At 42.0% G+C, this 14,838-nt stretch overlaps 1 protein-coding gene across 2 annotated transcripts in view; it reads left to right on the forward strand.

Annotated features, from left to right (window-relative positions):
* The first annotated feature begins 736 nt into the window (after nucleotides 1-736).
* spint1b (serine peptidase inhibitor, Kunitz type 1 b) overlaps nucleotides 737-14,838 on the forward strand; it is a 30,135-nt gene continuing 16,033 nt past the window's right edge. The window contains exons 1-4 of one of the 2 annotated variants that reach the window (XM_084433058.1): nucleotides 746-953; nucleotides 1,063-1,221; nucleotides 4,142-4,299; nucleotides 4,827-4,968. In XM_084433058.1, coding sequence (XP_084289184.1) covers nucleotides 911-953; nucleotides 1,063-1,221; nucleotides 4,142-4,299; nucleotides 4,827-4,968 — 502 coding nt within the window. In that variant the 5' untranslated portion in view covers nucleotides 746-910. Of the gene's footprint in view, nucleotides 1,356-4,141; nucleotides 4,300-4,826; nucleotides 4,969-14,838 lie in introns of both variants that reach the window. The other variant, XM_084433057.1, reaches the window with a different exon arrangement.

Consider the following 14,838-nt stretch of genomic DNA (forward strand, 5'->3'; position numbering starts at 1 on the left):
CCTACTTATTTGGCCATTTTGGCTTCTTAAGGCTGCAAAAGAGCCGCAACAGTCATACATCTGTCTTGTAGCCTAATGAAAAATAAAGTACCGCAGTCCAATGGAAAAACTTGATTTTCCAGTAGAGGATGTAATTTTGCTAATTATTATTTTATATCAGTTATTTTTTCAGTAACTGTTGTTAGTTCCGTTTCGTTTTAGTTTTTTATTTCTATTTTATTTCAGTTTATGAAAATGTTTTTTGAAAATAAATAGTTTTAGTCTTAGTTTCAGTTTTCATTTACGAAAATAACATTGGTGGTGAGTAAATATAACAGAATTTTAAAGTTATGTAAAATATTCCTTTAAGAAATGTTGTCCATGTTTGGTAAATGAAATGAGAAACAAACAGACATGACAAATATACATTTTAACTGGTTTCACGTGGTTACCATTGAGCACTGCTTTAGTCACACACAGAAACTCAAAGGTTTTTTTCATTGTAAAAGACACAAGGGTAAAGTGAAGAAAACGATTTACCTCTACTAGGCTACATTGAAGTGGACGGAGACCAATTTTGGACCAACTACTGGAAAGAGTCCACTTTTAGAATTTAAAATGAACTTGTATTAAGTTAAAAAAGGAAATGCAGTGTTAAAACACCTGCTAGCCAAAATGCTGTCTATGTAGGGCATTCACACGGAATTGAGACACAGCCACAAACTACGTCAGTGCTTAATTTTCCCACAGGTAAAACACCACACCTGAGCGCTGAAGCAGGAAGACATCAGACGAATGGGTTTCTCATGACATCTTTCGTCAGGAGACCCGTGAATTTAAACAAATTCCAGTGACAAGAAAAAACCATAAGCGATTTTTACCAGTCAATTCGGCTGACACTACAGCTGATTGGAGTGATTTTGAGGACTGTATGCGCAAGTATATCAGGATCACTTTAAATCCACCAGAAATGGGTTCGTGGTGTTTTCTTTTCGCGTGCTTATTTTTTATTGTGGGTGTTTATGTCGGAGAAACCCAGAGCGAGATGTCTGCAGAAGACCAACAGTGTGTAAACGCTTTCAGGAAAGGTCGGGAAAACTTTGTTTTGGACACGGAAGAGTCGATCAAGGATGGGGCGGTTTTCCTGGCGAACCCGAGCGTCGAGCAGAGTGTCGCGTGCGCTGTCGCGTGCTGCAGGGATCCCAGATGCAACTTGGCCCTCATTGAGCAAGGAAACGAGAGGTTCAACAACAGCTGCTTTCTCTTCAACTGCCTATATAAGCATAAATATGTCTGCAGATTTTTTCAAAAGGAGGGGTTTGCAAATTATATATTGGATTCAGTCTATGAAAATTACCTGAATGTCCGCAAAACTGGTAAGCTTTATTCTGTGTATTCACATTTTTTATTATGCTCATTATAAAACATTACCATCCATGATTAAGCCTAACAGCCTAACGCCCGTTTCACACATACTCCGTTTGCAGTGCGTATGCGGTGCGTATTTTTTTCCGTACCCATGTTAACAGGTCAGAGCTTTCACACTGCACGCGGTTGCAGTCCGTCGATCCGTTCCAGTTGCGGTGCGTATACAGCAGTGCAGAGATCGTTTCCGCACCGAGTCTATTTTTGACACTTTAAGACCAGGGTAAAAGCAAGGAAAGCTACAATTTACCTCAACAAGGCGACATAATGAACAACACTTGTCTCATTCGTGGAGGTGGAAAAACAAGTTCTTTGTGACATGCAAGATTTATTGTATTAAAATTTAAATGAAAAAGAAAAGGCATGAGAGTCGGCTGTTTTTGTCAATTTTAAGTTTTAATTTAAAATGTTTGCGATTTAATATAAGAAGCCTACATGGTTAAATATTTGACCACTTGCTTGAGCAACTTAATATAAGTAGAAGTAATGCATTGAATAATAGGCTGACGTTGTTTAAATTGTGTTTAAACGTGCATTCGTCTATTAAAGAGTGTATATGTATAAAGAGCATCGCAATGCTGAGACGTTAAGACCGGCGTAAATCAAGGGAAAATACAATTTACTTCAACAAGGCAACATAATGAACACACTCGTCTCTCATTCGTGGAGGTGGAAAAACAAGTTCTTTGTGACATGCAAGAATTATTGTATAAAGATTTAAATTATGCAAAACGAAAGGGTAGGCTAAGTCTGCTGTTTTTGTCAATTTTAAGTTTTAATTTAAAATGTAGGCTATGCGATTTTAATATAAGTACAAGTCAAAATATTTTACCACTTGCTTGAGCAACTTAATATATAATTATATATAAGTAATGCATTTAATATGTTGTTTAAATTGTGTTTAAACGTGAAATACGTCTATTAAAGTGTGTATATGTGTGCAAAGAGAATCGCAATGCTGACAAAAAACTCTTTTTTAAATAAAAGTTGAAATGCAAATAGTGAGTAGGCTATGTATTTGTGGTATAGCCTACAGCAGCGGATCAGTTATGCACTGCAAACGCAGCATATGTGAAAGCACTATTGCGCGTGCTGCTCCTGCACTGCATATGCACTGCAACACGCACCGCATACGCACTGCACACGGAGTATGTGTGAAACGGGCGTGGTGGTTTACACTGGTCTGGTCTCTGAGTTTGCTCAGCTGGTTCATTATGTTGTGAAGTGTCCAGATTATCTAAAACAAACAAACAAACAAACAAACAAACAAACAAACAAACAAACAAACAAACAAAACAAAAAACAGCCAAGACACCAACTAAGCAAATCATCTTAGGCTGTCTTAAAATGCGTTTGTGTTTCTCTCTTTTTGTTTTTAAAATAGAAACCTTTCAAATGAATCTGTGATCATCAATAGAATGTTCTTAAAGTCGCGATTCATGTGAAACTTCCGTTTCATGCCGACTTTAACACAAAATGAAGTTAATTTTTTTTCAGCCTGTTTTGTCCCTGTGCTCCAGCATCAGTACACTGTAATTGTTACAATAGTAAAATAGTAATAATAATATAATAATAATAAACATGAGGTCTCCTTCAAACACTAAGAATCTTTCTGATTTTTATTTGTATTTATTTTATTTTATTTTATTTTATTTTTAATTTCGTGTAGTTTTTTTTTTTTTTTTTTTTTTTTACTATAAGGTATAGTTCACCAAAAAAAAATTGTCATTAATTACTCACCCTCATGTTGTTCCAAACCTGTAAGATTTTCATCTTTGAAACATAAATGAAGATATTTTTAAATGATATCCGAGCGATTTCTGTCCCTCCATTGACAGCTAAGCAACTACCACTTTGAAGTTCATAAGAGATCATAAAACTTATCCATGTGAATTGAGCAGTTAAGTAAATTTTCTGAAGAGAAACAATCACTATTTATGCTAATCAGATTTAATTTAGGCTTTTTTTCACATATTCATATGGATTAGTTATACAATCTCTTTATGAACTTTTTGAAGTGTCAAACCACAGTAGTGTAGCTGTCAATGGAGGGACAAAATTTGCTCCGATTTCATAAAAAATATCTTAATTTGTGTTCCAAAGACAACGAAAGTCTTAGGGGTTTGGAACAACATGAGGGCGAGTAATTAATTACAAAATTTTGGGGTGAACCACCATTTGGGGTCCCTCAGGGGCTGTTCACACAGAGCGCATTTTTCAATGTAAACGCACGCTAGATGGACATGTATGACCCTTGTATGACCCTTGCGTCTTTTGCAGTGTCTCACGCATAACACTACAATCTAAAAATGCAGCACTCAAGTTAAAAGAAGTTTATCTATTAAAAACACATCTTGAGACCTTGCGGTTTTTTCCCCTTTCCACTCGTGTTTTTCAAAGCAAAAATTTGTTCTGTGTGAATGGCCCCTCAGTCTGCCACAGTAGCGTTACCCTGTGGAGAATCTCTTGGCGTCTTTTAAAAATGACTCAAAATAAAACTCATGATGTATTTCATATTTATGTTACCATGGAGGAACTTTTGACTTTCTTTAGAATTTTTGCAGGAATATATGGGACTCTTTTTGAAAGGGTGCCTAGAGGTTCTCTAGAGGGTTCTGATCTGAAGATCCCTGGTACCTCGGGGTATCTTTTTATTTTTGGATTTATAAAAGATGGATTATTTGTCTTTAATGAAGTGAGTGATTGTCATTTTAACAATAATATGAAATTTCTTCAGATAAGAAGGACAAAGCTCCCATTGCCAATGCTGGACGAGATGTGGTGGTCCAGCCTCATGAGGAGGTGTTGCTGAATGGCATTGAGAGTTGGGATGATAGGGAGATCGTAAACTACGAATGGAGCCTCATCCGTGGAGATGAATCTGTCAAGATGGAAGTATGAGAATATGATCAGACATGTTATGATATTAATGTTGTTGTTGTTGTGTAATTATGTTTCCAGTTATGATGCTAAGATTAATTTAAAAGCTTATTGAAGAATTGTTTCTTTGTCATCTTAAATGGATAGTTCACCAAAAAAAAAAAAAAAAATTGTCATTTACTCACCCTCATGTAGTTTTACACTTGACTTACTTTCTTCTTTAGAACATAAAATGTTTTTGTCCATACTGAAGTCAAATGTAACCAAAACGGTTTGCTTACCAACATTCTTCAAAATTGTGACAGAATTTTATTTTTGGCTGAACTATCCCTTTAATTAGGACTAATTATAATTTTATTGCAATTCGGTGGAATGAAATGCCACTTTCCCAATGTTTTCTCAGTGGCTTTGCCTTTAACACCCAGATCGGATGACAAGCAGCAACAGACTTGCTAATTTTTGTCACCTATGACTCTGTTGCTTTATGGCATAATAGGAATAAAACCCAACATCTTATCTGTTTCTAAACAACTGCTCCACAGAAAACTGATTTGTCGGACCAGATAAGGGTGTCCAAACTGATGCCTGGGCTGTATGAGTTCAAACTGACCGTGACGGATTCAGCACACCATTCTGATTCAGATCAAGTTTCTGTCCTGGTTCTCACTCCTGAGCAATCTGAGCGTGAGTTATCTTTGATCATGTTTTTCCCAACCACTCCCAAACTTTTACCTTTACCTTTGAATGAGGCTCAGGGTCTAAATGTCGTAAGTTTACAAATTACTCTGTAATGGAGTGTTGTTAGGGATGACTCTTTTTATTGTTTGAGAAGGCTTACCGCTCCCTCTATGAATGTAGAACCGGTTTGACGTGTTGCACAGTTTGAGTCACAGTTGCGCAGTATGGATAACTGCTCTGCTAAACAACACACAATATAGCAAGTACTTGACGAATTACAGCAAACAGAAAATATGTTTTAACTCCTGGCATTCTCAACCTTCGGTACCATTTGCCTAACAGAGAGGTCAAAATAACTGAAGAGGAGCGATAAAATGAAAAAGTGGCAGTGTGACAGGAAGCAGAATATTGATCATGTATTTTATAGTAAATTGCAATAAAGCGCAAAGACTGAAATCAGTGAAGAAACCATACATTTACAGTAAAATCACATGTATACTTCAGTACAAATGAGGTCAGTTTTTGCAACAGTTGAGTCGTCACATTTATAAATGCTTTTTACTCACCATCTAATCACCCTATTTGTGTGACACATCCATGTCTGGTACATGACTACAGCAGCACATTTGTGTGATGCAGTATGTAATTACATATTGTTTGATATCATTGAAGACAATGAAATTCTAACCTCGTTGGCAAAACATCAAAGTAGAGGAATATCCTCAAAGTAACCCCACATCTATGAATCTATTGCATCGCAAAAAAATTATTTTCTTAATTAGTATTTTGATCTTGTTTTCCAGGGGGAAAAAATCCAGAAAAGAACAAATTTACTTTACACAAATGTGTTTATATTGGGGAATTATTAAAATTATTATTATATTATTTATTTAGTCATAAATCATACAAAATTTAGAAAGGGATGTGCTAAAAAATAATCAATAGATAGATAGGTACATTCATAACGAAATGCCGCTTTGACTATCGGGTAGAAGTCTGCTGTGGAGCTCTCGCGAGCACCCTTCTGAAACCTAAAATTACGAATGGGACACTCTACGTGTCCCTACAAGTGCACAAGAATAGTTCTATTTGGGAGAAGGCCACCTTTTGATGGTTGATTAACATTAAGGCCATAGACAACTGTAGGAATATTAGGGTATGTTTACACGACGACACTGTTTTCAAATGAGAACTTTTTATGTGTTTTGGTCTTTCATTTACACGACAATAGCATTTTGTGGGTCTGAGAACACAAGCTTTTGAAAACCGTTTTCACAAAAGCATTTAAAACCTTGCACTTTGAAACCTGTGACGTCATGCACATGAGTAATGCATGTTCATGCATGCGTATTACATGTTTGTGGGATGTTTCTTGACAAAGTGAAGTCAACTACTGGCCTGGCATGCATAGTACAGGCTTTTTAGTTGTAATGTTGTCTAGAATGTATTAATGAAGCAGCGACAGAAATGGAGGCTGAAATGAGCATCTTTAATCCGTGCTGCCGTCTCTGCTGCACAGTGAAAGACGTGAAGACACCTCATCACTGAACCACAGAGATGTCTGTATTATATTAGAATTGTCTAGGCTTCCTCAGCGCTTGTATACACAGTGATACAAACAGTAATCTGTTGTTTATTTCTGTATCAATTCAAGGCCCTCGTTCTTTTTGGAAGTGCATGGATTTGCAGCGCTGAAAACAACGTCTTGACTTGTCGACAACACTAACCAAACTCTTCCAGGCCTCAGCTAAAACTAGTGTTAGAAGGCGGGTCAAAGTAGACGTTGTTCGTGGCCAGCCAATGAAAACCTTTGGCTGGCTTTATGCGAATTTGTTGCATTGTTTTACATGGGTGTGTAACAGGAAGTGAGACTGGAATTCCAGGGGGATAAACGAAGGCCTTCTGAGGGTAATCCGTGCGGTTTTGTCGTAAAAATATACATATTTAAAACTTCATAAATGAAAATAACTGACTTCCGGTAGCGGTCGAAGCGCGTTCACGGAGATGGATGCTGGCGTATGACGTAGGATGTAGCGTAGGAAGCGTTGTGACGTAGAACGAACGTGATAGCGCAGCCAGAGAGCAGAGCAAAACAAAACTCTACGTTCGTCCTACGTCATACGCCAGCATCCATCTCCGTGAACGCGCGTCGACCACTACCGGAAGCCAGTTATTTTCATTTATAAAGTTTTAAATATGTATATTTTTACGACAAAACCGCACGGATTACCCTCAGAAGGCCTTCGTTTATCCCCCTGGAGCCGGATGGATTACTTTTGTGAAGGATGCATGCACATTTTGGGACTTGGAGTAGGTGGACCCCATAGCTTCACACTATAACCACTGAAAGATCTAAGACATTTTCTAAAATAACTGAAAATGTGTTCGTCTGAAAAAAGATTGACATATGCATCTCGAACGGCTTGAGGGTGAGTAAATCATGGGTTAAATTTCATTTTTGGCCGAACTATCCCTTTAAACCTAGAAAAATCTAAAGTGATGTTTTTTGGAAAGTATCAAGCTGACTCACAGAAACTGGTTGAGATAGACGGAGTACACATTGAAAATGTTCAGGAAATAAAAAAAATTGGTGTAACGATAGACCATAAGTTAAGTTGGAATGCCCACATCAGACATAACTACTAAAGTCTCCAAAAGCCTTGCTATAATTAGTAGAGTTAAACATATCCTTGGTTATAATGCACTCCATACCTTGTATTGTTCTTTAATATAGCCATATCTAACCTACTGTGTAGAGGTATGGGGCAATAATTACAAAAATTTAATAGTCACTTTTTTTTGCTACAGAAAAGGGCTGTACGAATTATACACAAGGCCGCCTATTTTGAACACACAAATCCTCTCTTTCTCAAATCAAAGTTATTAAAAATGCAGGATCTTGTAAAATTATATAATGCACAGTTCATGTTCAAAGCGTATCACTATTTATTACCTGTGAACATTCAAAATATGCTTTCTCATAAAGAGCAGTCGTACAGTTTGAGAGGATTTGGGAACTTTGTGGTCCCAATGGCGGGTTCCACCAGGAGGAGTTTTTCTATGTCTGTATATGGGGTTACTTTGTGGAATAATCTGGGGCTTGAATTAAAGCAATGTCAAAGCATTCACCATTTCAAACGTCTTTACAAACAAAAGGTCTGGTCCCATTACAATGATAATGAGGTTTGATTGTATTCAAGTTGTGTGGAGTGTTGGATTAGTTGTTATTTACCCTTGTGGTATTCCATCTACCATTGTTGGTAGCTGTTCGTCATTGTTATGTACCCTTGTGGTATTCCGTCTACCATTGTTGGTATTTGAAAATCATTGTTACCTGAGGTAATATATGTATATTATGAATATGTATAGTATGTATGTGTGGTTTTGCACATGTGCAACTATAATACTGTTTCTTAATGAGGTATTATTATTACTATTATTTATTTTATATATTTTTTTCTCTTTGAGATAATTGAAGCAGGAAGCAGCTATTTTGTTTGTATAAATTCTTTGACCGACTGGGGTGGGGTTCAATAAGTTTTACTTCTCCCCACTCCATTTCAAGCATAAGTGTATAAGTTATTATTATTATTATTATTATTATTGTGTATCTTTTCTGTTGTCACGCTATTTGCTTAAAAAAAAAAAAGTGGGTTACTTAAAGTGTTTTATTTGAAGAGAAAGAAAATGACATAAACAAACAGACATCCCCTTCTATTTTCAATTTCCTCTAAACAGTCAGAGCCCTACGGAGGCACTAAAGGTACATGGTGATGAAAGAAAAAAATGAAATCTCAATCAGCAAAATTATATATTTGAATGCTTTGCGTTCTCTCGCAAAACTTTTTCTTATTGAGTACCTTCAGGGCATGGTGCCGAAGACATGTACTGAGTTTTGTAACGATATGCCAATGCATTCGTAAAATATAGCAATATGCAAAACCATTGCAGTTATAGCTTTGGATGTTTTTTTGTCATTTTGTAATTAAAATGACATCCATGTTTTTCAAGGTACACCAATGTCATCATGGACTATGGTAGCAACTGAGCCAAAGATGCTGCTTGTCAATATTGAATCAGACTAACGGTACTGTAGTTAGAGGCAATTTCATGTTTTGTTCAATTATAGCGCCACCAAGTGGCACAGTCCCATTGGGTTTTTTTTGTGTGTGTCCTCAGAGTGACCCCATATATAAGCATGTCAAATTTGCTAAAAATATTTTTAGTTAGATATTTTTATTTATGATTGGTACCTATTGAAAGCAGATTCAGGATGTTAGTTTAACAGATAATAGAAAGAACTGCTGTGAGACCACTAAATAATTAAAAGGAATTTGTGTTCATTGAAAATACAGCAGCACCTGTGCCCACAAGGGAGGGGATGGAAGTCCTTCAGTGTGGATCATCAGTCAGTTGAACTTGTTGGGCTGTTGCATTGGATCATCAGCCTGTGATGGCACTCAAAGTCCTGGTGTTGTAGTGTATGGGCTCCGTTGTTTCTCGGCATATCATTATGCAGTTTTTATTGACAGTCATTTCACTGTATGTAATTCACAAATTAATGCCAAAATGTTTAATATTCGCGCTGTCAACGCATTAATGTTTAAGATTAATTAAATCGTTAAATTTCTTTAAGGCAGTTACCACACATTCATTTATCCATTTTAATACTGCTCTTATGAAAATTAACCAGGTTTGACCCATGGAGGTAAAAAAAAACAAAAAAAAACACTAAAAACATGGTTATCATGGAAATCAACCATGGTTTTGCTAACCATAGTTTAACAATGGTATTTGTAACATGGTATCTGTGAAAAAACATGGTTAGCACATTTGTACTAAAATAAAACGTACTCGGTTACTAACGTAACCTCGGTTCTCTCTAGAGAGGGAACGAGTACTGCGTAAGTCTTACGCTAGGGGAAAATCTCTTTTCCGCGAGATACTGAAGCCAAAAATTATCCTTAATTTTGAAATAATGTAAAACGCGTTGCGGCAGCATGCAGACACAGGCGAGATGGCTCGCGCGCCTATTGGCTGCCCTGCGGCAACTGCAGCAGCCTATCGATAACGCCTTTTCGTGACGTCAGCTCCAATGGGAGCGCTTCGCGCCCAATACGTCACGTCCCGCCAGAATGGGCGTGGCCTAGGGCTATAAATATAGCTTCGAGAGGCTAGCTCACTGGTTTTTCATCGCCGAAGCGAACCAGAGCGTGTGCAGGCACGGCAAGATACGCAGTACTCGTTCCCTCTCTAGAGAGAACCGAGGTTACGTTAGTAACCGAGTACGTTCTCTTACGAGAGGTTCTCTCGTACTGCGTAAGTCTTACGCTAGGGGAACACAGTGTAAAACGCCGTGCATGCTAAGATCCAGCACCAAAGTCCCAAGGGCAAGTGCCCGGGCCCATGTAGTACATGATCATCAGGGACTCACAGAGAGCCCAGGAAAGAGTGGCTAGAATAGCATCATTCCTGTAATAATATAACATCCTATAAGGAGCAGTTATACTGATGATGTGTCGTACAGTCAGGGCGACCCCCGGCCTGGACTGACGAATATAGTGGGTCTTACACACTGCCCATAGAGCTGCGCGATCAAACAGCGAGCATTTGCTCAAGCAGTTTCAGTATTCTGGTCCGAAATCATCAGGGCAGACAGTACCGATTTTAGACCGAAAGCAGCTTAGTCTGCAAGGCGGGAACCTCTAGGTTATAAAACCTTATAAATGTAGACGGGGAGGCCCAGCCTGCCGCCATACAGATATCTTGCAAGGCAATCCCACTAGACCAAGCCCACGATGAGGCCACGCCTCTCGTGGAGTGTGCTCTGACACCTAATGGGTACTGTAAGCCCTTAGAGGTATAAGCCAGCGCTATAGCATCAACTATCCAACTGGATAGGCTCTGTTTCGACACGGCAAGTCCCTTAGAACGTCCGTAGAGTGAAAACAAAGAGCTGCTCTGTCTGTCTGAAAACAGACGTGCGAGACACATAAGCTCTTAATGCCCTGACTGGGCAAAGGAAGCTTGCGTCTCCTTCCTCGTCAGACACCGGTAGGGCTGACAGGGAAATGACCTGCGCCCTAAACGGTGTGTTGAGGGATTTTGGAACATAACCGTGCTTAGGTTTGAGTATAACTCTTGAGTCATTAGGCCCAAACTCCATGCACGTCACGCTTACTGAGAGCGCGTGTAAGTCCCCTATGCGCTTCACTGAAGCGAGAGCCAGAAGAAACACTGTCTTGAAAGACAGGTGTTTAAGATCAATCGTCTGTAAAGGCTCGAATGGGTCACCTTTCATGGCTTCCAGCACTGTAGAAAGGTCCCATACAGGGACTGAGGGAGGTCTGGGAGGATTCAGTCTCTTAGCTCCTCTAAGGAAGCGGATGACTAAATCGTTCCTTCCTACTGACTGACCCAGCGTTGTTTTTGAGAACGCTGCTATGGCCGCCACATACACTTTGAGCGTGGAAGGGGTCCTGCCCTTGTCCAACAGCTCTTGTAGGAAGGAGAGAACCTCCGTCACCCCACAGTCTAGGGGCGACACGCCACGAGCTGTGCACCAGCTGGAGAACACTGACCATTTCGAGGAATAGAGACGTTGCGTAGACGGAGCTCTAGCCTGCGTGATCGTGTTTAACACTCCGCTTGGGAGGTCAGCGGGTACCCGTTGATGGCCCAAACATGAAGGGACCACAGCTCTGGGCACGGATGCCAAAACGAGCCCTTGGCCTGAGAGAGGAGGTCCCTCCTCACTGGCACTGGCCATGGGGCAGTGCTTGCTATCTGCATCAGAACTGGGAACCAGGGTTGGTTTTTCCAGAACGCCGCTACGAGTAGCACTGAGCATCCTTCTCTGATCCGTTCTATCACCTGAGGCAGGAGAGAGACGGGAGGAAAGGCATAGAGCGGGCGGCGGGGCCATACATGAGCCAGCGCGTCCCTGCTCTTGGAGAAAAATTCCAGACAGTGAGCGTTTTCTTGAGACGCGAACAGGTCTACTTCCGCTCTGCTGAATTTCTTCCACAGCAGCTGGACTGTCTGTGGGTGTAGAGGCCACTCGCCTGTCGGAACATTGTTCCTGAACAGTCTGTCCGGTCCTACGTTTAGGAGCCCTGGCACATGCGCTGCTCTCAGCGAGAGCAGGTTGCGCTGAGCCCACACCAGGAGGCGGTCTGTCAGCCTGTGCAGGTTTCGGGACCTGAGGCCGCCCTGGCGATTTATGTAGGACACCACTGACATGTTGTCCGAGCGGACCAGGACGTAGTGTCCTTGTATTTGGGGACAAAAACGCGTCAGCGCGTTGTCCACTGCCAACATTTCGAGGCAGTTTATGTGTAGAAGCTTCTCCCGTTCTGACCATTGGCCGAAGAACGGTCTGCCCTTGAGCAGTGCTCCCCATCCCAAGGTGGATGCGTCCGTAGACACTACCTTCACACTCGAGGAAGTCCCCAGGCTTACACCTGATTAGTACAAATCGTTTGCTTTCCAAGGTTTCAGAGCTGCGATGCATTTCTGATTGACCTTGAGACAAAGCAGACCGGAAGCCCACGCTCGGCGCGGTACTCGCGCTTTCAGCCAGAACTGTAGCGGGCGCATGCGAAGCAAGCCCAGCTGAAGTACTGATGATGCTGAGGCCATGAGACCTAGCATCCTCTGAAATTTCTTGAGCGGGACAGATGCGCCACAGCGGAAAGAGCTCGCTGCGCGCTGAATGTCTAGTACGCGCTGTGGTGACAGTCGCGCTATCATAGACAGCGAGTCCAGTTCTGTGCCCAGAAAAGATATTATCTGTCTGGGAGACAGAGAACTCTTCGCCCAATTGACTCTGAGACCCAGATTCTCGAGGTGATCGAGCAAAATGGTCCTGTGCTCTATGAGCACCGAGTGAGATTGAGCTAGAATCAGCCAATCGTCCAAGTAGTTCAATACTCGCATGCCCTGTAGTCTGAGGGGTGCGAGCGCTGCGTCCATGCACATCGTACATGTACGGGGTGCTAGAGACAAGCCGAATGGTAGGACTGAGCACTGATATGCCTGGCCCTCGAAGGCGAATGTCAAATGTCGCCTGTGACGTGACGCTATTTGTATTTGAAAATATGCGTCTTTCAGATCTATTGACACAAACCAATCTCCTCGGCGAATCTGCATGAGGATTTTTCTGGTCGTGAGCATTCTGAACTGTCGCTTCGCAAGCACTCTGTTCAGTTGCCTTAGATCTAGTATGGGTCTGAGACCCCCGTCTTTTTTCAGTACCAGGAAGTATCTGCTGTATAGCCCTCCTTCGCTCTGAGCTTGAGATAAAGGCTCTATGGCCCCTTTGCTCAACAGTTTCAAAATTTCGGCTCGAAGTAGGTGGTGCTACTTCTGTTTTTACCGTAGTTTCGACGCGCGTCACATAGCGGCGAGGGCGTCGGCGAAACTGTAGCGAATAGCCTCTTTCTATAATGTCTAGCACCCACTTCAAAACCCCCGGGTAGCCTTGCCCATGCATCTGCACGAATGGCTAGGGGCTGAATACGGAGCGCGCTCCGGTCGCTCAGCGACAGAGGGGCTTCGGTGTGCTGCAACATAAGCGTCGCGCTTTGAGGCAGGGGGCGCGCTGATAACAGCGGGCAGATTGCCCGCGCTCGACTCCTTTGCGGTGGTCAACCGAGAGGGGAGGGCTGGGCGAGTCCCGTAGGACCTGTCATGTCTATGTGTGAATGTGGGCGCGGGATAGCGGGCACATTTACAACACTGAGAGCATTGTCCGCCTGAGCAGAGCGAATGCACGTTGGTTTTGTTTTTACAGAAACCTTGAGATATGCGGAACGTAGTGTTTGTGGGCACTGGGCAGTGGGCACATTTACCACGTTTAATGCGCAATCGATCTGGGTCGATTTCATGTGCGCGAGCCCTGTGACGGGCTGTGTTTGTGTGTAGGAATGAGCACTGGGCAGTGGGCATTTTGTCTACACTCGTAACACCATCGGCCGTGGCCGGGACACCAGAAAATACACTCTTATGGGATTTATCTGGGTAGCCGTAAAAGCGGCGTTTGTGTGCAGGCAAGCGGGCTGCTTCGCCGACTTGTTTACTGCAGAATTCACTGGAACAGTCGCATTTACTGGAACTGAACGAGCGAGAAGTTGCCATAGAAACAGAGAGCGTCAACATGCTGGCGTTTGTTTGCAGGCGTGCGTGTATCACAGCAGGCTTGTTCACTGCAATATTGACATTTCCAGTCGTCTGAACTTCAGAGGCGGAAACCATAGAAACAGTGTTTGGGTGCAGGCGAGCGGGTTGTACCACGCGCTCGTTGGCTGCAAAATACACATCTGCAGTCGCCTTTTCAGGGAACTGCCAGAGCGAGCATTGATGGCAAAAAAAAAAAAAGTCTACCGGTAGACCCGGGATTCGATCACAGGTCTCTCGCGTGAACGCCTGATGTTCTACCACTGGACCACAGAGGAAGACACATAGGCATTCAGTTAGCGCGAGTATTATCAGAGAGCGTCAACATGCTGGCGTTTGTTTGCAGGCGTGCGTGCAAAACAACAGGCTCGCTCACTGCAATATTGACATTTCCAGTCACCTGAACTTCAGAGGGGAATGAGAAATGTGTGAGGAGTGGATGCCGGCCCGGCCGCAGCGGGGCTAAAAACACCCTTTTCTCCTTTCGCCAGTGACGCACGGGAACCATAGAAACGGTGTTTGGGTGCAGGCGAGCGGGTTGTACAATGCGCTCGTTGGCTGCAAAATGCACATCTGCAGTCGCCTTTCAGGGAACTGACAGACCGAAGCATTGGCGGCATAATATATCTGCCGTTAGACCGCGATTCGAACACCGGTCTCTCGTGCGAAAAACCTATGATTCCGCCATTGAGCCACAGG

This window comes from Rutilus rutilus, assembly GCF_951802725.1.
Source record: "Rutilus rutilus genome assembly, chromosome: 15".
NCBI classification, from domain to species: domain Eukaryota; kingdom Metazoa; phylum Chordata; class Actinopteri; order Cypriniformes; family Leuciscidae; genus Rutilus; species Rutilus rutilus.